The 23,443-nt window shown below is 42.1% G+C and overlaps 1 protein-coding gene across 4 annotated transcripts in view; it reads right to left on the bottom strand.

The window, feature by feature from the left end:
- Window positions 1-23,443, bottom strand: part of LOC102961457 (zinc finger protein 709-like) — a 60,020-nt gene that overhangs the window by 20,117 nt on the left and 16,460 nt on the right. Inside the window, exons 2-5 of one of the 4 annotated variants that reach the window (XM_042977705.1) lie at window positions 23,052-23,178; window positions 19,803-19,860; window positions 19,129-19,384; window positions 17,359-18,984 (exon numbers count right to left, since the gene is read on the bottom strand). In XM_042977705.1, the coding sequence (XP_042833639.1) occupies window positions 17,686-18,984; window positions 19,129-19,384; window positions 19,803-19,860; window positions 23,052-23,178 (1,740 nt within the window). In that variant the 3' untranslated portion in view covers window positions 17,359-17,685. Of the gene's footprint in view, window positions 1-17,358; window positions 19,385-19,802; window positions 19,861-23,051; window positions 23,179-23,443 lie in introns of those variants that run through there. The other 3 variants (XM_042977707.1, XM_042977704.1, XM_042977706.1) reach the window with 3 other exon arrangements.

Below are 23,443 nucleotides of genomic sequence, written 5' to 3'. Positions count from 1 at the left end.
AACAGACACATAGACCAATGGAATAGAATAGAAACCCCAGAACTAGACCCACAAACGTATGGCCAACTCATCTTTGACAAAGCAGGAAAGAACATCCAATGGAAAAAAGACAGTCTCTTTAACAAATGGTGCTGGGAGAACTGGACAGCAACATGCAGAAGGCTGAAACTAGACCACTTTCTCACACCATTCACAAAAATAAACTCAAAATGGATAAAGGACCTGAATGTGAGACAGGAAACCATCAAAACCTTAGAGGAGAAAGCAGGAAAAGACCTCTCTGACCTCAGCCGTAGCAATCTCTTACTCGGCTCATCCCCAAAGGCAAGGGAATTAAAAGCAAAAGTGAATTACTGGGACCTTATGAAGATAAAAAGCTTCTGCACAGCAAAGGAAACAACCAACAAAACTAAAAGGCAGCCAACGGAATGGGAAAAGATATTTGCAAATGACACATCGGACAAAGGGCTAGTATCCAAAATCTATAAAGAGCTCATCAAACTCCACACCCGAAAAACAAATAACCCAGTGAAGAAATGGGCAGAAAACATGAATAGACACTTCTCTAAAGAAGACATCCGGATGGCCAACAGGCACATGAAAAGATGCTCAACGTCGCTCCTTATCAGGGAAATACAAATCAAAACCACACTCAGATACCACCTCACGCCAGTCAGAGTGGCCAAAATGAAGAAATCAGGAGACTATAGATGCTGGAGAGGATGTGGAGAAACAGGAACCCTCTTGCACTGTTGGTGGGAATGCAAATTGGTGCAGCCGCTCTGGAAAGCAGTGTGGAGGTTCCTCAGAAAATTAAAAATAGACCTACCCTATGACCCAGCAATAGCACTGCTAGGAATTTATCCAAGGGATACAGGAGTACTGATGCATAGGGGCACCTGTACCCCAATGTTTATAGCGGCACTCTCAACAATAGCCAAATTATGGAAAGAGCCTAAATGTCCATCAACTGATGAATGGATAAAGAAATTGTGGTTTATATACACAATGGAATACTACGTGGCAATGAGAAAAAATGAAATATGGCCTTTTGTAGCAACATGGATGGAACTGGAGAGTGTGATGCTAAGTGAAATAAGCCATACAGAGAAAGACAGATACCATATGGTTTCACTCTTATGTGGATCCTGAGAAACATAACAGAAACCCATGGGGGAGGGGAAGGAAGGAAAGAAAAAAAAAAAAAAGAGGTTAGAGTGGGAGAGAGCCAAAGCATAAGAGACTGTTAAAAACTGAGAACAAACTGAGGGTTGATGGGGGGTGGGAGGGAGGGCAGGGTGGGAGGGAGGGCAGGGTGGGTGATGGGTATTGAGGAGGGCACCTTTTGGGATGAGCACTGGGTGTTGTATGGAAACCAATTTGACAGTAAATTTCATATATTAAAAAAAAAATAAAAATAAAACCTATTGCATAGGAAAAAAAATTTTTTTTTAACGTTTATTTATTTTTGAGACAGGGAGAGACAGAGCATGAACTGAGGAGGGTCAGAGAGAGGGAGACACAGAATCTGAAACTGGCTCCAGGCTCTGAGCTGTCAGCACAGAGCCCGACGTGGGGCTCGAACTCACGGACCGCGAGATCATGACCTAAGCCGAAGTCGGACGCTTAACTGACTGAGCCACCCAGGCGCCCCAGGTGTTTCTGTTTTAAGTGATGATCTTTGATTCCTATGTGAAAATACTTCTATACATCCATACCTTCAGCATTATACTTCCAACATACAAGTTCTTGATGATTGCTCGTTTTGGGGTAATTCCCTCTACCTCATTATATAGAAAAGCATGTCCATGATCGAACAATTGTTCTTATGTATAAAATTCTGAAGTGGGATTTGTGAAGTTCCAAGAAAAACCTGGTTATAGTATTGATGAAATTCTACTAAAACCATCCAACTATTTGCGAAGTATTGACATCGTGGGAACATTTCCTGGAATCTCTCTCAGCCCACCTGCAAACCGCGAAGTTCTCATGGCTCCAACTCTATCTGCACTCCAACCTCCACGTCATTGCCACTGCTATGATCCGCCCAGCGTGATCCACCACCTTGGACAACATCACCATCCTGCTGTCTGTTGTCATGGTAATGGGTCCAGTGAGGCTGCCCTATCAGTTCATCTTGAGGGTCCACACCACCCACCACCAAAGTCCGTCTTCTTGGCTGAGTGGCACATGTGACCCGCCCCATCCTCTCCTCTCACATCTCCTGTGCCTCTTCCCCTCTCACTCTGCTGTAGACACAGCGGCTTCCAGCTGTCCCTTAGATATCCGAGGTCCCTTCCCTCCTTCGGAATGCATTCTTCTCCTGGGGCTGCTGTAACACAGTGCTACACACTGGGTGGCTCAGAGGACAGATATTTGTGGACAGACAATTGAGGTGGCTGGAAGCCTGAGATCAAGTTGTCTGCAAGGTTGGTTCCTTCTGAAAGTTCTGAAGGAGAATGTGTCCCAGGCCTCCCTCCCAGCTTCCAGGGGTTGCCAAAGAACCCTTGCATTCCTCGGCGGGTAGACACATCATGCCAATCCCTGCTTCTGTCTCAGATGGTCAAGCCCTGTCTTCAGTACAGGCCTCTGTGTCCCAATTTCCCCGTTTTATAAGGACACCCATCACTGGGTCAAGACCTACCCTAATCCAGTGTGGCCTCATCTTCCTTAAATGTGCAAACACCTTATTTCTAGATAAGGCTGTATTTTGAGGTTCCATGTAGACAGGAAATATGGGGGTACAATACTGAACCCAGAGTATGTGTGTGTTTGTACTGCATATACCTTGTCATGAATTTAGGTATCAACTTCCAGTGTTACGTGAAATCATTACTTTACTGTTTTGTTTTCCTAGTCCTTCCAACCACATATACAGCTATCCCTCTAAAATATACATATATGTTTCAGACTGTATGTACATATATATTTCAGACTGTATGTATATCTAAGAAATATATAATCTCCATATACCTTTTCTTTTTGTCCCTTCACTGTACTCCATTTTTCCATGCGACTGTGAAAGGTCAATAAAATTACGTAGATAATTATGGTTCTGCTGAATTATTTCATTGTGGGTAAGGCTAACAGCCACTTTTCCCAGAATCCCCATATTCATGGTTCTAGGTGACAACTCACTGGTGGCCTGAGTATTGAAAGTAGAGGTGAAGATGCCCTAGTCTAGTGTTGGGGTCACCATACAGATGGACAAATGCATAGGGGCTTATTTGCCAACAGCCTGCAGCCCAAATTTCTAACTAGCAGCCTGTCAGTCAAGCATGTACCAAACCAAACACTAACCTTTTCCCCTCCTATTTTTTTAGCAGTCTTGCCTTCCATTCACGTCTCTATGACCCCCCAAATACAGATCAGATTCCATGGTCAGAAAGCCACAGCTTTGGGTTTTCCACCCAGCCCCACTGTGTCCCCCGAGCCACTGATTTAAAGTCATATTTCTTAAATTTCTCTGATGCTTTGACTCCCCTTTTCTTACCGTATTTGTGTAACATATCATTTGTATAGCAAGCACCCATTCTCTCAGTAATTGTGGAAGACCAGGCATCTTGATTCCAGGACAACAGATATAATGGTGCAGCTAAAAACTACATGGGACTCTGACCCTCTCCTGCCCTGTTGAGTGTCTGTACTTTTCTATCCTTCCGTGTGAGAAACGAGCACCTTCTGCATGTCTCAGGCGGGATGTGGGAGATTTCTTTTACTTGGGAGTTGAAGCCAAGAATTCAGCAAGTGTTCACATTTTATATTATGGTTAAAAACTGCGTGCATTTGTTTAGTCAAACACAAGTTTGTATGCATGTTGCCCGGAAGAAAACTTGTCAATCATTTTTAAAAACCACCTGTATACTAATGAATGTAATTCTCTTTAACTTTTCATTGGCTGAGAGATTTTATCAAAATATCCCTTTGCACTTATGTAGTGTCAAGTCAGCCTTGCTATTTCTCATTTAGGACAATTCTTGGTTAATATTTTCATGCATTCTTAGTCATGGTACCAGCTGCACAGGATTTTAGGGATGTTTTCTTTTGGGTTGATAAATTCTTATATACTTACGATCTTTGTCATTACCGTGATTGTAACACATTACTAAGACTAAGGCGATGACTTCATCAATGCCCTCCACTCAAAGACCACCAGGACCACACCTGTCGGCAGAGAGGATCACACTGCATCGGGACATTGGATGACCACAACTCATGAAGGTGGGCGGAGGTGTCGGTGTGAGGGACACACTGTGACATGTACCACGTGAGGACGTGTTCTGACATGATGCATGCAGACGTGTGACAGATGATGGGGGCGTGTGGGAAGGGCTCCCTTATTCTAGACTAGATGCCATCAGGACGTACAGGTAAGTTTGTGATTGGAGATCTTCACACTTCTTGTCTAGAAAGCAGGCGGGATGCGGTGCAGCTCAAACTATGAATAAAGAGGCAGCACGGGGTGCCTGGGTGGTCCAGTCGGTTAAGCGTCCTACTTTGGCTCAGGTCATGATCTCCTGGTTCATGAGTTTGAACCCCGGGTCGGGATCTGTGCTGACAGCTCAGAGCCTGGAGCCTGCTTCGGATTCTGTGTCTACCCGTCTCTCTGCCCCTCCCCTGCTCATGCTCTGTCTCTCTCTCTCTCTCTCTCTCAAAAATAAAATAAACATTAAAAAAATTTTTTTTTAAAAACAGGCAGCAAGCACATCAGCAAGAAGCAGGGAATATGTGGGGAGTTGTGTGGACTGGACTCTATTTTTTAGCCTCTTTACACACATGACCGTATCGTGGTCTTCATGTGCCTTGACGCATCACAGACAAGGGAGTGCCTCGTCCGAGGACAGGTGGGTGAAATGGTTTCTGCTCAGTGAATGTCACAGCCCAGTACCGAGCGCCGGGCCGGCTTCCGTGTCTGAGGCTATGACTGCCATTCTCACCGACTGTGTGAACACGGACATGCTGCTTACTCATATCCGGCAGTGTGTTAAATGTCCTCCTTAAGGGAACCCTGTCATCACATATAAATCAAGTTGCTCAAATGCCATACTTTTTTCCCCCTCCTTGTATGAGTTAACTGAGGCCTATAAATCTAGGTGAATTTTTAGAAGGCACCAAGCATAGGAACAACAACAACAAAACAAACAACTCAGGATTATGATTCAAATTTATCCTTTCTTTCCCAGACTCTATACTCAGTATCAGGTGCTAAAAGTTGAGCCCCCTCTTATGTGCCACACAGCTGGCTCAAAGCAAAGCAATGTTTGCTCAAAGCACACAATTATATTCCATGTGGACCCAGGCACTGCAGACACTTGCCCACATGTCCTCACGCTCACTGCTTCCCAGCTGCCCATTTAGGCTCGTTCTCTTGGTGCTTCCCACGGTCACCCCATCTCTACGCACTGACTGTCCATCTCAGACCTGAGGATAAGGTTGTCTGTTGTCCTGGGCCTTCCTGTGCCCCCCCCCCCCCGTCATTGCCAAGACTGGCCAACCCTTAATGGCCACAGAACAGGTGCACCTTCAAGGCCTCTAAACATGTACTCAGTGGTTGTCCTGCAAAACTGCAGACTCAGAATCAGAAGGGCATTGCAAAGAAAAGGAACACAAATTCACAAAGAAAACATCCTCTGAGTATTTGCAATTGTGAACTCTTTTTAGACAATGTTTAAAATCAGGGATTTCATGGTTTTTCTATGAACAAGCAAGAATCCCACATCAAATGTCACATACGGACTCTTTCCTGCCAGTGCAGAAATTGCAATGTTGTTGTGATCCACACTTCCCATGTTGTTAGGTTAGTGTGTTGTCGTCCCCATGACAAGGTCATTTTGGTGAACTGAGGACAGTAGACAGGAAAGCCCATTCTGACCCTGGTTGGAATGATAAGACATAAGCATTCCTCTCTGCAAAGACTGCACAGTGTATAGGTATCTCTATTTTCCATTTATGCTACCACATTCCTGTACATTTCCTTTACTGTTTCCTTCCCCACATCCCAGTGGGACTGCGGCTCCCCTTACACACCATCTCAGACATGAAACCCAACCTGAAATACAACCGGACTACGACCATGCCCGGGGCCAGAGAAGCATCCCTGGAGGCCATCTGACACAGCAATAGAAACTGATTTATGTCAATTGGGGGCAGATCAACAGAAGTATCAGTGGTTTGAAGGAAAAGAGAAAGGCATGGCCCATTTGTCCTCCACTGGAATTAATACAAGGATACATCGATGGGTGAAACATTACCAACCAATTACCCACCCATCACAGGAAGAAACCTCCTGTTGAACACAAATAGCACTATTCCTAGTAAGAATAAGTAAGGAAATAAGGACATGTTTCCATTCTGGTATCGATTTTCATGTAAACATCAAAGAGCTATTTGGAAAACACACATTGGGAACAGCATTTCCAGAAATTAATAGTGTCCTCAACGCAGTTATGCCTGGAGCTCCGTGTAAGAACTCATTCCCACAACTAAGACTCACCTCACTAATGACACTGTTCTAGTTGTTGACAGACAAGTAAGGAAGATGTGTGTCTGGCTCCCCATCCCACAATTTTAACCTGCAAGGCCAAGACTCCTGGTGTTCTTTGTCAAAGACCATTTCATAAGCAATATTTAGGTTTTCAAGATTAGGAGTGACAACGTCATTTTTATAAATAAAAAGTGGTAGTTGTAAAGGAGTTAAAGAAAATCACAGCAGAAAGTAAAACGTCAAAAGGTGTAAGTTTTGTGAGAACACAAAAGGGAAATAAAATAAAGGCAGGAGGCCAGCCGGAGATGCTCCTTGTTCAACTCCTGGCCACCTGCAGACTCAACAAGAAAAGACTTTACTGCCCTTACCCCATTGAGAAAACTTTCCCCTGCCCAGCAACAGTCTAGCCAATGAGAGGCTGTCACACCCCAATGAGACGGCTCCACCGTCACAGCTCCACCAATGAGAGACGGTGACAGCTCAATGAGAAGCCACCATCTTCAAAACGCAGTTTGCCCAAATGGACTTTTTCTATATAAGAGCTCCTCCCCTCTCCCTACTCCTCCTTTGCCTATAAAAGAGCATCCTCTCCTTTGTTCTCAGGTCCTGGGGGTCCTCGGACCATATGGGGAAAGGCAGGTCCCCTGCCAGGAGGATATATGGTAGAGGCCATGCAGCTTCCTCACAGGCAAAGATCTCAGCAGACCCCATATTTCAGCCATGTTTGCTGGTATTGGAACAAGGATGTTAGGGGGCATGAGGGAGCAGTGAAACGTGGCGTCAGATGTATGTTTTGATTTACCATAGTCCCTGAACCACTGCTGCTACATGATAACGCTAAATTTTTCTGGGGCAGACTGGCACCAGCCACAGTCTCTGAGCATCTGCAGCAGCACAGTCATGTGAACATTCCTGGGGGTAGGCTGGCACCCGGCCATTACTCAAAGATACCCTCCCCAGAGGGTCAGAGCAGGTTCAAGCCTCAGGGCCCTCAGAAGTGAGGGATTTGGAAACACAGCCCCATCTGAGATAAAATTCGGGAGGGAGGTGCTGCTTGGCAGGCTGAAGGCTTGGTTGCGGACAGTGTAGAAGTGGTGAGTGGATGGAAGCTGGAGACAAAGGAGGGATGCTTGGTTGCTAGTCGGCGAGAGCAGAGTTCTGATCCTAGAGACTGGGAAGCTGGGTGACACCATTTTCACCTCTTCTGAGCATGCACATACACATACACATGTGACACACCAATCCACCCCCAGTAAGCTAAGCAGCACCACCTAGTGGAGTACAGAGCCATTACACCAAGCCCGGTCCAACTAGACCAACCAAGTCCTAGAGGATCACCACAAGTCTCTCTGCCTGCTTAGTGTACAGACTATAAAATGCTTCATAGTTTGACTTCTAGGGAAACCAATATAATTTCATTCGGATTTCATTCTGATTGCTGGTCCATCTATTCATTTTTTTCTTTTCTTATTCTTGAACAGAAAGAGAAAAAAATTATTTTTACTTTCCATTTTTATGAAGAAAGATTTTACTATTTTTAATTTTGTAAATTTTTAGTCTGTTTTACTTTCTTAATTTTATTTTATTTTATTGTATACATCCTTTTAAAATTTTTAAAGTTTTCTTTTTTTCTTTCCTTTTTTTTCTATATTCTATCAAGCTTCTTTCAACAACCAGATCAAAACACACTTAGAACCTAGCTTCCTTTATTTGACTTTTTTGTGTTGTTTTTAATTTTTAATTTAATTTTTTATTTATTAATTATTTTTCTTCCTCTAAAATGACAAAATCAAGGAATTCACTCCAAAAGAAAGAACAGGAAGAAATGACAGCCAAGGACTTAACACAGATATAAGTAAGATGTCTGAAGTAGAATTTACAGCCACGATAATAATACTAGCTTGGGGTGAAAAAAAAATAGAATACCTTTCTGTGGAGATAAAAGAAGTAAAATACAGTCAGGACAAAATTTAAAATGCTATAATTGAGATGCAATCTCAATGGTTCCCAAAGCAGCAAGGACGGATGAAGCAGAGCAGCAAATCAGCAATATAGAAGACAAACATGGAGAATGAAGCAAAAAAACAAGAGGGAAACTAAGGCAAAAGAGCATGATATAAGAATTAGAGAACTCAGTGACTCATTAAAAAGGAGTAACATCCAAATCAGAGATCCCAGAAGAAGAAGAGAAAGAAAAAGGGGTCAAAGTTTTGTGTGAGCAAATCATAGTGGAAAACTTTCCTAACCTGGGAGAAGACAGACATCAAAATCCAGGAAGCACAGAGAATTCCCATTAGATTCAACAAAAACTGACCATCAAGAAGGCATATCATAGTCAAATTCACAAAATATGCAGACAGGGAAAGAATTATGAAAGCAGCAAGGGAAAAAAGTCCTTAACCTATAAGGAAAGACAGATCAGGTTCGCAACACACCTAGCCACAGAAACCTGGCAGGCCAGAAAGAAGTGGCAGGATATATTCAATGTGATGAATCAGAAAAATATGCAGTCAAGAATTCTTTCTCCAGCAAGACTTTCATTCAAAATAGAGGAGACATAAAGAGTTTCCCAGAGAAACAAAAACTAAAAAAGCTCCTGACCACTAAACCAGCCCTTCAGGAAATTTTAACAGGGACTCTCTGAGGGGAGAAAAGACAAAACAAAACAAAAACACCAAAAGCAACAAAGACCAGAAAGGACCAGAGAACACCATCAGAAACTCCAACTCTACAGGCAATACAATGGCAATACATACCTATCTTTCAGTACTCACTTTAAATGTCAATGGGCTAAAAGTTCCAATCAAAAGACATAGCGAAACAGAATGGATAAGAAAACAAGATCCATCTATATGCTGCTTACAAAAGACCCATTTTAGACCTAAAGACACCTTCAGATTGAAAGTAAGGGGGTGGAGAACCATCTATCATGCTAAAGGTTGCCAAAAGAAAGCTGGAGTAGCCACAATTGTATCAGACAATCTGGATTTTATTTATTTGTTTATTTATTTATTTATTTATTTATTTATTAACATTCATTCACTTTTGAGAGACAGAGCACAAGTCGGGGAGGGGCAGCGAGAGAGAGCGCCAGAATCGGAAGCAGGCTCCAGGCTCCAAGCTGCCAGCACAGAGCCTGACACGGGGCTTGAACCCATGAAGTGTGAGATCATGACCTGAGCTGAAGTTGGACGCCCAACCTACTGAGCCACGCAGGTGCCCCAGACAATCTAGATTTTAACAAGAGATTAAGAAGGGCATTATATCATAATTAGGGGGTCCATCCACCAAGATCTAACAATTGTGAACATTTATGCCCCTAACGTGGTGCACCCAAATATATAAATCAATTTACCACAAACATAAAGAAACGCATTGACGATAATATCATAATAGTAGGGGACTTTAACACCCCATTTACAACAATGGACAGAGCATCTAAGCAGAAACTCAACAAGGAAAGAATGGCTTTGAATGACACACTGGACCGGATGGACTTAACAGATATATTCAGAACTTTTCATCCTAAAGCAGCAGAATACACATTCTTCTCAAGTGCACATGGAACATTCTCCAGAACAGATCACATGCTGGAACACAAATCAGCCCTCAAAAAGTACAAAAAGATTGAGATCATACCATGCATATTTTCAGATCATAGAGCTATGAAATCAACTACAAGAAAAAAATGGAAAGACAACAAATACTTGGAAACTAAAGAACATACTACTAAAGAATGAATAGGCTAACCATGAAGTTAAAGAGGAAATTAAAAAGTACATGGAAGTCAATGGAAATGATAATACCACAGCCCCAAACCTCTGGGATGCAGCAAAGGCGATCATAAAAGGGAAGTATATAGCAATTCAGGCATTCCTAAAGAAGGAATAAAGGTCTTAGATACACAACCTAACCTTACACCTTAAAGAGCTGGAAAAAGAACAGCAAATAAAATTCAAAACCAGCAGAAGATGGGACATAATAAATATTATAGTGGAAATCAATGCTATTAAAATAAAACAGGCAGGCAAACAAACAGTAGAACAGATCAATGCAACCAGGAGCTGGTTCTTTGAAAGAATTAACAAAATTGATAAACCCCTAGCCAGATTGATCATAAAGAAAAAGGAAAGACCCAAATAAATAAAATCACAAATGAAAGAGAGATCATAACCAACACTGCAGAAATACAAACAGTAATAAATGCATATTATGAGCAATTAGATGCCAATAAAATGAGCAATCTGGGAGAAATGGACAAATTCCTAGAAACCTATAACTACCAAAACTGAAACAGGAAGAAATAGAAAATTTGAACAGACCCAAAACCAGTAAAGAAATTGAATTAATAATCAAAAATCTCTAGGAGCACCTGGGTGGCTCAGTTGGTTAAGCATCTGACTTCAGCCTAGGTCATGATCTCACCATTCCTGAGTTCAAACCCTGTGTTGGGCTCTGTGCTGACAGCTAAGAACCTGGAACCTGTTTCAGATTCTGTGTCTCCCTGTCTTTCTCTGCCCCTCCCCCACTCAACTCTCTCTCTCTCTCTCTCTCTCTCTCTCTCTCTCTTTCTCTCTCTCTCTCAAAAATAAACAAACACTAAAAAAAAAAAAAAAATTCTCCCAAAAAAACAGAGTCCTGGGCCAGATGGCTTTCAGGGGAACTCTACTAAACTTTTAAAGAGTTAACACCTATTCTGTTGAAGCTGTTCCAAAAAACAGAAATGGAAGGAAAACTTCCAAACTCATTCTCTGAGGCCAGCATTACCTTCATTCCAGAACCAGACAAAGACCCCCTAAAAAGGAGAGCTACAGACTAATTTCACTGATGAACACGGATGCAAAAATTCTCAACAAGATACTAGCCAAATGGATCCAACAATACATTAAAAGAATTATTCACCATGATCAAGTGGGATTTATACCTGGAATGCAGGGCTGGTTCAATATCCACAAGTCAATGCGGTACATCACATTAATAAAATAAAGGACAAGAACTACATGATCCTCTCAACAAATGCAGAGAAAGCATTGACAAAATACAGCATCTTTTCCTGATAAAAACCCTCAAGAAAGCAGGGATAGAAGGATCATACCTCAAGACCATAAAAGCCATATATGAGAGACCCACTGCTAATATCATCCTCAATGGGGAAAAACTGAGAGCTTTCCCCCTAATGTCAGGAACACGACAGGGATGTCCACTCTTGCCACTGTTATTCAATATAGCATTGGAAGTCCTAGCCTCAGCAATCAGACGACACAAAGGAACAAAAGCCATCCAAATCGGCCAGGAGGAAGACATACTTTCACTCTTTGCAGATGATGTGATTCTCTATATGGAAAACCCAAAAGATTCCACCAAAAAACTGCTAGAACTGATCCATGAATTCAGCAAAGGCACAGGATATAAAGTCAATGCACAGAAATCAGTTGCATTTTTATACACCAATGATGAAGTAACAGAAAGAGAAATCAAGGAATTGATCTCAATTTAAAATTGCACCAAAACACATAAAATACCTAGGAATAAACCTAATCACAGAGGTGAAAAATCTATGCACTGAAAACTATAGAAAGCTTATGAAAGAAATTGAAGAAGACACAAAAAATGGAAAAATATTCCATGCTCATGGACAGAACAAATATTGTTAAAATGTTGATAGTACCCAAAGCAATCTACATATTCAATGCAATCCCTATCAAAATAACACCAGCATTCTTCACAGAGCTAGAACAAACAATCCTAAACTTTGCATGGAACCAGAAAAGACCCCTAATAGCCAAAGAAATCCTGAAAAAGAAAACCAAAGCTGGAGGCATCACAATCCCAGACTTCAGGATGTATTTATTACAAAGCTGTAATCATCAAGACAGTATGGTACTGGCAGAAGAACAGACACTCAGCTCAATGGAACAGAGTAGAGAACCCAGAAATGGACCCACAAACATATGGCCAACTAATCTTTGACAAAGCAGGAAAGAATATCCAATGGAATAAAGACAGTCTCTTCAGCAAGTGGTGCTGGGAAAACTGGGCAGCGACATGCAGTAAAATGAACCTGGACCACTTTCTTACACCATCCACAAAAATAAACTCAACATGGATGAAAGGCCTAAATGTAAGACAGGAAGCCATCAAAATCCTTGAGGAGAAAACGAGGCAAAAACCTCTTTGACTTCAACCACAGCAACTTCTTACTCAATATGTCTCCAGAAGCAAGGGAAACTAAACCAAAAATGAACTATTGGGATCTCATCAAGATAAAAACTTGGAAACAATCAGCAAAACTAAAAGATAACTGATGGAATGGGAGAAGACATTTTCAAATGACATATCAGATAAAGGGTTAGTATCCAAAATCTTATAAAGAACTTATCAAACTCAACACCCAAAAAACAAATAATCCAGTGAAGAAACGGGCAAAAGACATGAATAGACACTTCTCAAACTTTTCAAAAGACATCCAGGTGGCTAACAGACATATGAAAAAATGCTCAACTTCACGGAAATACAAATCAAATCAATACAAACACAAATCAAAACCACAATGAGATACCACCTTAAACCTGTCAGAATGGCTAACATTAACAACTCAGGCAACAACAGATGTTGTCAAGGATGTGGAGAAAGGGGAACTCTTTTGTACTGCTGTTGGGAATGCACCCTGGTGCAGCCACTCTGGAAAACAGTATGGAGGTTCCTCAAAAAATTAAAAATAGAACTACCCTATGACCCAGCAATTTCACTACTAGGTATTTATCCAAAGGATACAGGTGTGCAGTTTCAAAGGGACATATTCACCTCAATGTTTATAGCAGAGCTATCAACAATAGCCAAAATATGGAAAGAGCCCAAATGTCCATCAACAGATGAATGGATAAAGATGTGGTGTGTGCATATACACACACATATACATACATACATACATACATACATACATACATACATACAATGGAGATTACTCAGCAGTCAAAAAGAATGAAATCTTGCCATTTGGAATAACATAGATGGAACTAGAGGCTGTTATGCTAAGCAAAATCAGTCAGACAGAGAAAGAGAAATATTGTATGACTTCACTCATATGTGGAATTTAAGATACTAAACAGATGAACATAGGGGAAGGGAAGCAAAAATAATATAAAAAGAGGGAGGGGGAAAAACATAAAAGACTCTTAAATATAGAGAACAAACTGAGGGTTGCTGGAGAGGGTTGTGGGTGGGGGGATGGGCTAAATGGGCAAGGGGCATTAAGGAGGACACCTGTTGGGATGAGCACTGGGTATTATACGTAGGGGATGAATCACTGGATTCTATTCCTGAAACCATTATATGCACTATATGCTAACTAACTTGGATATAAATTTAAAAATAAAATGAGAAAATTCTCACTTTTTACTGACAGCATATGAAATCTCTCCACACAAAAATTTTAAAAAGTGTAGCTTTGGGGCGCCTGGGTGGCGCAGTCGGTTAAGCCTCCGACTTCAGCCAGGTCACGATCTCGCGGTCCGTGAGTTCGAGCCCCGCATCAGGCTCTGGGCTGATGGCTCGGAGCCTGGAGCCTGTTTCCGATTCTTTGTCTCCCTCTCTCTCTGCCCCTCCCCTGTTCATGCTCTGTCTCTCTCTGTCCCAAAAATAAATAAAAAACGTTGAAAAAAAAAATTAAAAAAAAAAAAGTGTAGCTTCTGGTATTATTACAAAGAGCCAGGATTTTGGAAAAAATCTTCAAATGTAAGCACTCCATCCACCCGCATCCCTCCACCTGGTCTTTCTGACATCCTCCTCATTCCCAGTGACAGGGCTCCAGGGAACCACAGGGGCTCTTCCCAGCTGTCCGTCTTAATCCGCTTGTGGAACCACCTGCACATTGGGAATGAATCTCTGTCCTTGTTGACACCAGAAGTACACTCTTGGTGCCCAAACCCCTGCTGTAATGCAGCCCCTGCCTGGAAGGATTAATATAGTTCCAGTATTTGGGGGGGGGGGTGTCTAAAAAAAAATCTGAACAAGTTCCTGTCTGTGAGCCTATTCCTTTTGTCTAGGACATTTGCGAGAGACTCACCGTCTTTTTCTCCCTTCTTCCTCTATTCACGTATTAGGCAGAGATTTCTTAGAACAGGATCATGACAGAATTTCTTTCCTCCAAAAGGGAGACATAATTCTAAACTTTGACAGTAGTAATCAGATTAACCAACCAGGGAGATCAAATGACCCTTGAACACATTTTATCAGCACTAGAGTGGAATCAGGGGACACTAACCATTTCTTTCAACTGGATCACCTGCCATCGTCTTTCTGGGAAGCATCCTCAGCTGATATTGGCAGAATCGTAGTGTAGCTATGAATATAAAATTGTATTTTTCAAACCCTCCTGGCAGAATGGAATGAGACAATATACTACAAATAAAGAGGCTCTTCAGGGCATCAGGCCCATCCTAAGAATAGAAGGCTCAGGTGCTCAGAATCCCCTATACTGTTTCCTGAAGTGCCTCCTTTACGTGGCAGAACCTAATGGATGATAACGGATGTCTGTCCAAGACGTCTCAGCAATAAATAACATCTTTATCCCTCCAAACTCTGTTGTTCTTAAGCCCTATTGGCTACTGGCATGCACTGCCACTGAGAGCAAATTCTTCAGACCACATTTGGATCCAAAGAGAACTCATGACTGCTTAATGCTGACACGTCCCCTTTTGACTCCCCATGGCATTTTACATGCCACTCCTCTAAACAATAAAGAATTTTCATAGTTTACTGATGTGTTTTTTTTTAAAGGAGGAAAACAGTAAATATTAGGTTGGGTATGCTTTTGCAAATCCTTTTTTTTTTTAAATTCCATTTTATTATTTTTTTACATTACCTCTACACCCAGTGTGGGGCAAAAACCCACAAGTCCAAGACTAAGAATTACATGCTCTACTGACCGAGTCAGCCAAGTGCCCTGCAAATCCTTTTAAAGGTACCAAGGTGGCAATACTTTTCCCTTTGAATGTCCAGCCCCATAGGATGTTACATACCGTTACATGACCAAATATCGTAGTCAAGGGTAAAACCACAAGCATCTCGTCCCATAGTTGGAATGACTTTGGGGTACCTCAGAACTGTGGAACATTATGGAAACAGCAAGGGTTTTTTTGTTTTTATTTTTGGTTTTTTGGTTTTTTTTCTTACCTCTATTAAGGATAAAACCGAAGGGGCTCCTATGTCCAGAATTTACCAAATACCATATTTTGGTCGACTGATCTGGCTGATATCAAGGGTACTGGTCTTTCCAGACACCCCCTGGGGGCCAGAGGAAAGCACCCCACTGGTATTTCCACCACAATCACTGCTTTCGGAAATAAGCAGGCAAACCTGAGTCATGGTCCAAAGGGATGTCCCCGCGCACTGAAGAAAAAGTTCTCACTTAGTCAGAGTGGACATGCAGGGCTCTCTCTGCCAGCAAAACAGCACCAGGAGCAAACTGCATAGTCTTTATTTCCTGTTCGCCAGGAATAAACATCAAAGAATGTCAAAGCATGGGAGGAAAACACAAAGAACCTCTGGACATAGACCACACACACATCCGGTGTTCACATGAAAGCACGTAGGGAAGATGTGCGGTTTTGAAGACTGCCAGACGACTACAGTGGGTCTGTTCCCGAACTGGCTCCTGGGAGATCATGGGACTCTGGATCTCACAGGGCTATTGGTGGACAGCCTTGAGCCCAGAACATTGCTGATGTTTCAGCATTTACCCCATTCACTTTCCCAGGCCTTGCAATCCACTCTCAAGAAATAACTGCACAAGGGATGTTCTTCTAGGTCATAATTTGGAACGAAATCAATCTAAGACAAGAACTAGTGCCAGAAAGATAAACCAATATCAGAACTTTAAAAATTGAAGAAAAAGGGGTGCCCAGGTGACTCAGTGGGTTAAGTGTCCAAGTCATGATCTTGAGGTTTGTAAGTTCAAGCCCCGCGTTGGACTCTGTGCTGACAGCTTGGAGGCTGAAGCCTACTTCAGGTTCCATGTATCCCTCTCTCTCTCTCTGCCTCTCCCCCGCTTGTGCACGCTCTCTCTCTCTCTCTCTCACCCTACCTCAAAAATAAACATTTTTGAATTTTTTAAAAATTGAAGAAAATGAGAAAATTGATGTGAAAATATAACTTTTAATAATAAAGACTGAAAAGACGAGTAGACAGAATCAGGAAATTCCAGTATCCATAACAGAGGACAGAAAAGAACTTTCAACAATGAGGGGTCTAACATCATGAAAATTTATCAAGGACATTTTGGAATGTATAATTCAAGACATTCTTTTGTAAAAGTATATAAAGATGTTAAGTACACACCAACAATAGACACATTTTTATCACCTCTAGGTCCAAAAGACATTATAATGGGAAAGAGACATGTTGTACAAAACCATGTGATTACTTCAAGTCTGAGGTAACATCTAGGTTGTACAGATAGAGAGGACAAAGAAGGCCACTTAAAACCATCAGTGTTCGTATCAGTGAGATGAACTAGGAATTCATACACTTGGGATCCCAGTCAAGGAAGAGGCACCTGGAAAGTCAAAGCCATATTCACAACAATGAAAAGATTTCTCTCCTGCCTGAATTTTCATGAACAAAATACATGAAGTTCTATACCTGAAGTTTTCCCAAAATTGTGTGCATTCAGGATCATCTCCGTTGTACTGACTTGCATTTTCAATAAGATTTGAAAGGAGGGATGCCTGGGTGGCTCAGTCATTTGAGCATCTGACTTTGGCTCAATCATGATCTCATGGTTCATGAGTTCAAGCCCCACATCTGGCTCTATGCTGGCAGCTCAGAGCCTGGAGCCTACCTCAGATTGTTTCCCTCTCTCTCAGCCCCTCCCCTGCTCATGCTCTGTCTCTGTCTCAAAAATAAACATAAAAAAATATTTGAAGGAAAAATAAATGCTTTCCTACAGTGTGGCTTTGCTCACAGATTCCCGGACAGGCTTTTCCATGGTGCTTAAGTGTGTAATGTTTCACATTACTGTGCTTGCACGTGTGTTCTCGAAGGGAAGAGGGACAACTGAAGGCTTTCCCACAGAGCGAAAATTCATAAGGTTCTTCTGCCCAGGTCTACGAGACACTGGAAGGTCTTACCAGAGTCCTTACATACAGAGGCCTACTGTCCACTGTGCAGCCTCACGTGTTCTTGAAGGGAGCAGTGATTTGTCAAGGTCTCTCCCCAGGGTGCTTCTTCATATGCGCTCGAAGAGAGGAGGAGAACTTGTACACCTTCCCACACTTCTTACATTCATAGGATTTAATGGTGCTGTGTGTTTTCAAATGACTTTGAAAATTTTGCAGCTGACGGAAAGCTTTCCCACACTCCATACACTCAAAAAGTCTCTCCTCAGCATGTGTCCTCATGTGTGCTCCCAGGTTGGAAGGAGATGTGAAGGCTTTCCCACAGTGCTGGCATTTACAGGGTTTTTCCCCAGTGTGTGTCCGTGCATGTATTCGTAGGTCTCTGTGATACCTGAAGGCTTTCCCACACTCCTGACATTCATAGGGTTTCAATACATTGTGTGTGGTCATGTGACGTTGAAAAGGTTGATGCTTCCGGAAGGTTTCCCCACACTCCTTACATTCCAAGTGTCCACCCACTGAGTGTCTTCTCGCAGTATGTAGTACGAGGGTGTGGTGTCGAATGAAGGCTTTTCCACAGTGCTGACATTTATAGGGCCTCTCCCCAGTGTGTTTCCTCACATGTTCTCGCAGGCATGAGTTATACCTGAAGGCTTTCCCACACTCCTGACATTCATAGGGTCTCTCCCCCGTGTGTATTGTCACATGCTCTCGCAGATTCCCAAGATATCTGAAGGCCTTCCCACATTGTTGACATTCATATGGTCTTTCCCCAGTGTGTGTCCTCATATGCACTCGCAGGTCTGTGTGATCCCGGAAGGCTCTGCCACATTGCTTACATTCATACGGTTTCACAGTACTGTGAGTGGTCATGTGACGTTTAAAATGTTCATACTTTCGGAAAGATTTCCCACATTCCTTACATTCATAGGGTCTTTCCCCAGTGTGTGTCCTCATATGTACTCGCAGGTCTGGGTGATGCTTGAAGGTTTTGCCACACTCCCGACATTCATAGGGTTTCACTACATTGTGTGTGGTCATGTGACGTTCAAACTGTAGATGCTTCTTGAAAGTTTTCCCACACTCCTTACATTCCAAGTGTCTGTCCCCTGTGTGTCTTCTCCTAGGTACTAGAAAGGACTGCTGGCCAGGGAAGGATTTCTTACAGGGCTGATATTTATAGAGTTTCTCTGGAGTGTGAGTCCTCACATGTTTCTGTAGGCCTGACTTACACTGGAAGGCTCTCCCACACTCCTGACATTGATAGGTTCTCTCCCCAGTATGAGTTCTCACGTGATGTGTAAGATCAGAGTGACACATAAAGGCTTTCCCACACACGTCACATGCGTGGACCCTCTGTACACAGTCATTTTGCACATGACCCTGAAAAGAAGAAATGCAAGTGAAAGCTTTTCCACATTTTTTGCACTCTAGAGATTTTTTACTACTCAGACTCTTTGCGTATGTCTCTGATGCTCTCCCGGTGTCCTGACCTTCATAGGGTTTCTCTACAAGGTCTGCACCCACCTGAGTGCTGAGGCTTGAGACGGAGCTACAGGCCGGCCCACATTCCTCACAGGGACTAGATTTGAGTCCTGGGTGAGATCTTCCCAGATTCCCTAGAAAAAAACCATCTGTGAGGGCTTCCCTACACTTAGCGCATTCACAGGATTTGCCTCCAGTGGGACAGCCCTCATGCACAGTAAGACTTGTAATCGGGTTCAGGGTTTCTCCACATGGATCTCCTTCAATACGTTCACAGACACTCTCCACCAAAGGACTTCTGTTCAAAATAGGAAGGTACATTGTTAGGGAATAATGATTATAAGTGATCTCTTTATTACCTAATGATCTATTGATGTTTGTTAATCATTATTGGGTTACATGATGGATATTCTCAATGAATGAGTATGTTTTTAGCACTGTGTGCAAGGTTCCAAAGTGGAACAAGCTTCCTGTTCTCCCTGAGGACTCAAATAGAGTCAACATTCAGGGCTTCTTACATATGCTTTTCCCTGACCATTTTTTTCCAACTGAATTGTTTTTCAGATGATCAATAGGTAGAATGCATTTATAAAGGTTTGTCTTGTGAAAATTTCGACTACAGGATTGTTGTGCTAGGTTTGCAACTGTTCTCTAATTTCAGGTCAGTCTCACAATCGCCAACATCCCCCCCTTCCTCCCTTACAAGTGTCACTCACCTCAAAAGCCCTTCCTGCATTCGGGTCAAGTCTCCACTGCTGTGAAATTTCTGCTTCTCTACAAACACAGAACAGGAATCATTTTTTGTATACATTAGTATTTTCACTCAGAGGCTCATTCTGCAAAGAATTCCACTGAGCCTTTGATCCACTCATTTTACCTTGACTGGGAGAAACTACAAGAATTAGGAGTCTAATTGAATTTCTCGGAAATGATCTGATATGTAAGGTAAGAAAACAGACCATGTATCTCTATTTATATACGGATCCCGAAATGTAAATGAACTTCATGAGGAAGAATGGTCAGGTGACCAAAAAATTCCGAGGACCCTTGTGACTCGGGACTTTGGCAATAATAGAGAAAGTGTCTGAAATGGCAGCCTGTTCATTCAAAAATACTTCAAACTAGATGGACACTAATGTGGAGGTAAGAATTATCAGAAGAGCCAAGTAGGAAGGAACTGGGCAAGATACACACATCCATACCCTACCTCTACAGGAAGACAGAAAGACTGGGCACATGGGGTATGATAGACGAAAAGTCCAACAGGAAAGCCGGGTGAATGACAAATATCACCCTTCTCAAAAACAGAGTCATGTTTCTAGGGGATGTGTCCAAATGTCAATCCCTTGTCTGGAACCTGGTCCAACCAAGGGTTGATCAGTTCTGAAGGCACACAGGCCTTTGGTGAAGCCTTCCTACACTGCCCCAGCTGCCATTAGAGGTCAGGTGATGTGTGTGGCTGCTGGCCTGCCCCTGAGAAGAGCTCAGCGGGACGGAGGATTTGAAGAACAAGCAATCTGGAAGATGGGCACTAACTTTAGTCTTCAGGGTCATTGATGACCGATAATTGGTGGCTTTTTATTATTTATTCATTTATTAATTCATTCATTTAATCATTCTTTTACTAGAAGCATACTGACCTATATATTAGTGTCAGGTGTACAATATGGTGATTTGACAATTACATACGTTACAAAATGCTCACCATAAAAAGTGTAATTGCTGTCATTATACACAACTATACAATTATTGACCATATTCCCTGTGCTCTACTTTTCCTTCTGGTAACTTATTTATTCAACAAGTGCAAATCTGTTCTTCTCAATCCCCTCCATGATTTCACCTGTCTCTCAATCCCATTCCAATCTCACAAACACCAATTTGTTCCCTAGAATTTTAAGACTGTCCCTATTTTCTGTTGTTTGTTCATTTTGTCATTTAGATTCCACATATAAGTAACGTGTTTTGTTTGTCTCTCTGTCGGACTTATTTACTTGGTATAATACTCTCTAGGTCCATCCACGTTGCCGCAAACATCACAAATTTGTCCCTTTTGTATTACTGAGGGATAGTCCCTTGTAGGTAGATACCACATCTTCATTATCCATTCATCTGTTGAAGGACGCCTGCATTGCTTCCCTATGTTGAGTACAGCGAGTAACAGTCCAGTGAACCAGGGGGTGCACATGTCTTATTGTGCTGGCTTTTTTTTCTTTGGTGAACTACCCAGAAGTGGAATTGTGGGCTATATGTTAGGTTTCATTTTATTGTGGAAATTCCAAACTGTTTGCCAAGCTGGTTGCACCCATTTAAATCCCACCGACGAGGAGTTTCCTTTTCTCCACATCCTCACCAACACTCGTATTTCCTGTCTTTTTGACACTAGCCATTTTGGCTACTGTGAGGGGACAGCTCATTGTGGTTTTGATGTGCATTTCCCTAAGGATTAGTGATATTGAGCAGCCTTTCATGTGCCAAGTGGCCACCTCTATTATTTTCTGTGGCAAAATGTCTGTTATGTTTGCTATGTTCCCCTTTCAATTTTTTATTTTTCCTTTTGTTTCCCTTACCTGAAGGGATGATTCCACAAAAATAATGCTAAGGCTGATGTCCATGAGTTCAGTGCCTCCGTTTAGTCTTAAGACGTGTATGGGTTCAAGTCCTACACCGAGGTGTTTAATCCATACTGAGTTTCCTTTCAGGTAAGGGGTACGAAGCTGGCCCAGTTTCACCTCCTTGCAGGTAGCTGTCTCATTTTCCCAACACCACTTATTGAAGAGACAGTCTTAACCCCATTGTATATTTTCAGCTCCTTCTTTGTACATAATCCAGCCATATAAGCATGGGTTTATTTCTGGACTATTTTGTTGCCTTGATCTATGTGTCTATTTTTGTCCCGGTACTACACTGTTTTGCTTAGTATAGTTTGAAATCTGAGACTGTTGTATCTTCAGCTTTGGTATGTTTTCTTAAAATTGCTTTATTTGGAATCTTTTCTGTTTTCATAAAAATTTTAAAATTTCTTGCTCTAGTTCTTTCAAAAATACTATCTGTATATTGATGGGGATTGCATTGAATATGTATAACACTTTTCATAGTATGGGCATTTTCAATAATATTAGTTCTTATAATCCAGGACAATGGTATACCTTTTTTTATTGTGTCGTCTTCAATTTCCTTTTTTTTAAGTATTTTTAAATGTTTATTTACTCTTTTTTGAGAGAGACAGAGACAGAGCATGAGTGGGGGAGGGGCAGAGAGAGGGAAACACAGAATCCGAAACAGGCTCCAGGCTCTGAGCTGTCAGCACAGAGCCCAATGCAGGGCTCAAACTCACAGACCATGAGATCATGGCCTGAGCCAAAGTCGGATGCCCAACCAACTGAGCCACTGAAGTGCCCCTTCAATTTATTTTTTAAAAAATTTCTTAATATTTATTTTTGAAAGAGAGAGAGAGAAAGAGAGAGAATGAGTGGGGGAGGGGCAGAGTGAGAAGAAGACATAGACTGTGAAGCAGGCTCCAGGCTGTGAGCTGTCAGCACAGAGCCCAACGCAGGGCTCAAACCCACAAACCGTGAGATCACGACCTGAGCCAAAGTTGACACTTAACCAACTGAGCCACCCAGACGCCCCTTCAATTTCTTTCACTAAATGTTTATACCTCCTAGAGTAAATATCTTTAAACTTCCTTAGTTACATTTAACATAGTATTTTATGGTTTTTGAGGTAATTTAACATGGGTTTGTTTTCTACATTTCTCTGCTATTTTGATAGTAGATACGGAAGTGCAACAGATTTTGGAATATTAATTTTGTGTTCTGCAAGTCTTCTAAATTCATGTATTAGTTCTAATAGTATTTGGTGAAGTGTTAAGGACATTCTATGTATTGTTTCATATCATTTGCAAATTTGACTTATTCTTCTTCCTCCTGAAAAGACCAGTGAAGGTATGGAGCCATCCTTACCCACGGCAGACAGGTTTCTGCAGGTCTCCAGCATCACATCTCTGTAGAGCTTCCTCTGACCACGATTCAGCAAAGCCCACTCTTCCGGGGTAAAGTTCACAGCCACATCCTCAAAGACCACAGAGGCCTGAAACATACCACACACTCTATTGCAGCAAAGCTCCATCATCACCCATGTGTGTGGGAGGATGAAGGGTGTGGGTTAGAGAATGAAGGGTGTGGGTGACAGGCAGGGAGCTGACTCCATTCCTAGGACCCCTGAGTCACAACAGAGGGTGAGGACAACAGCTGACATGGACTTACACACAGCCTATTTAGTGGGATATTTACACTGAGACAGATCTGAGCAGACCAGTACTGTACAGACCGAAAACTGAAATATTCACTCGGAC

The sequence above is a fragment of the Panthera tigris genome, chromosome A2 (assembly GCF_018350195.1).
Source record: "Panthera tigris isolate Pti1 chromosome A2, P.tigris_Pti1_mat1.1, whole genome shotgun sequence".
Classification (NCBI taxonomy): Eukaryota; Metazoa; Chordata; class Mammalia; order Carnivora; family Felidae; genus Panthera; species Panthera tigris.
The sequence above is the reverse complement of the archived record's forward strand: the minus strand, read 5'-3'. Positions and strand labels throughout refer to the sequence as shown.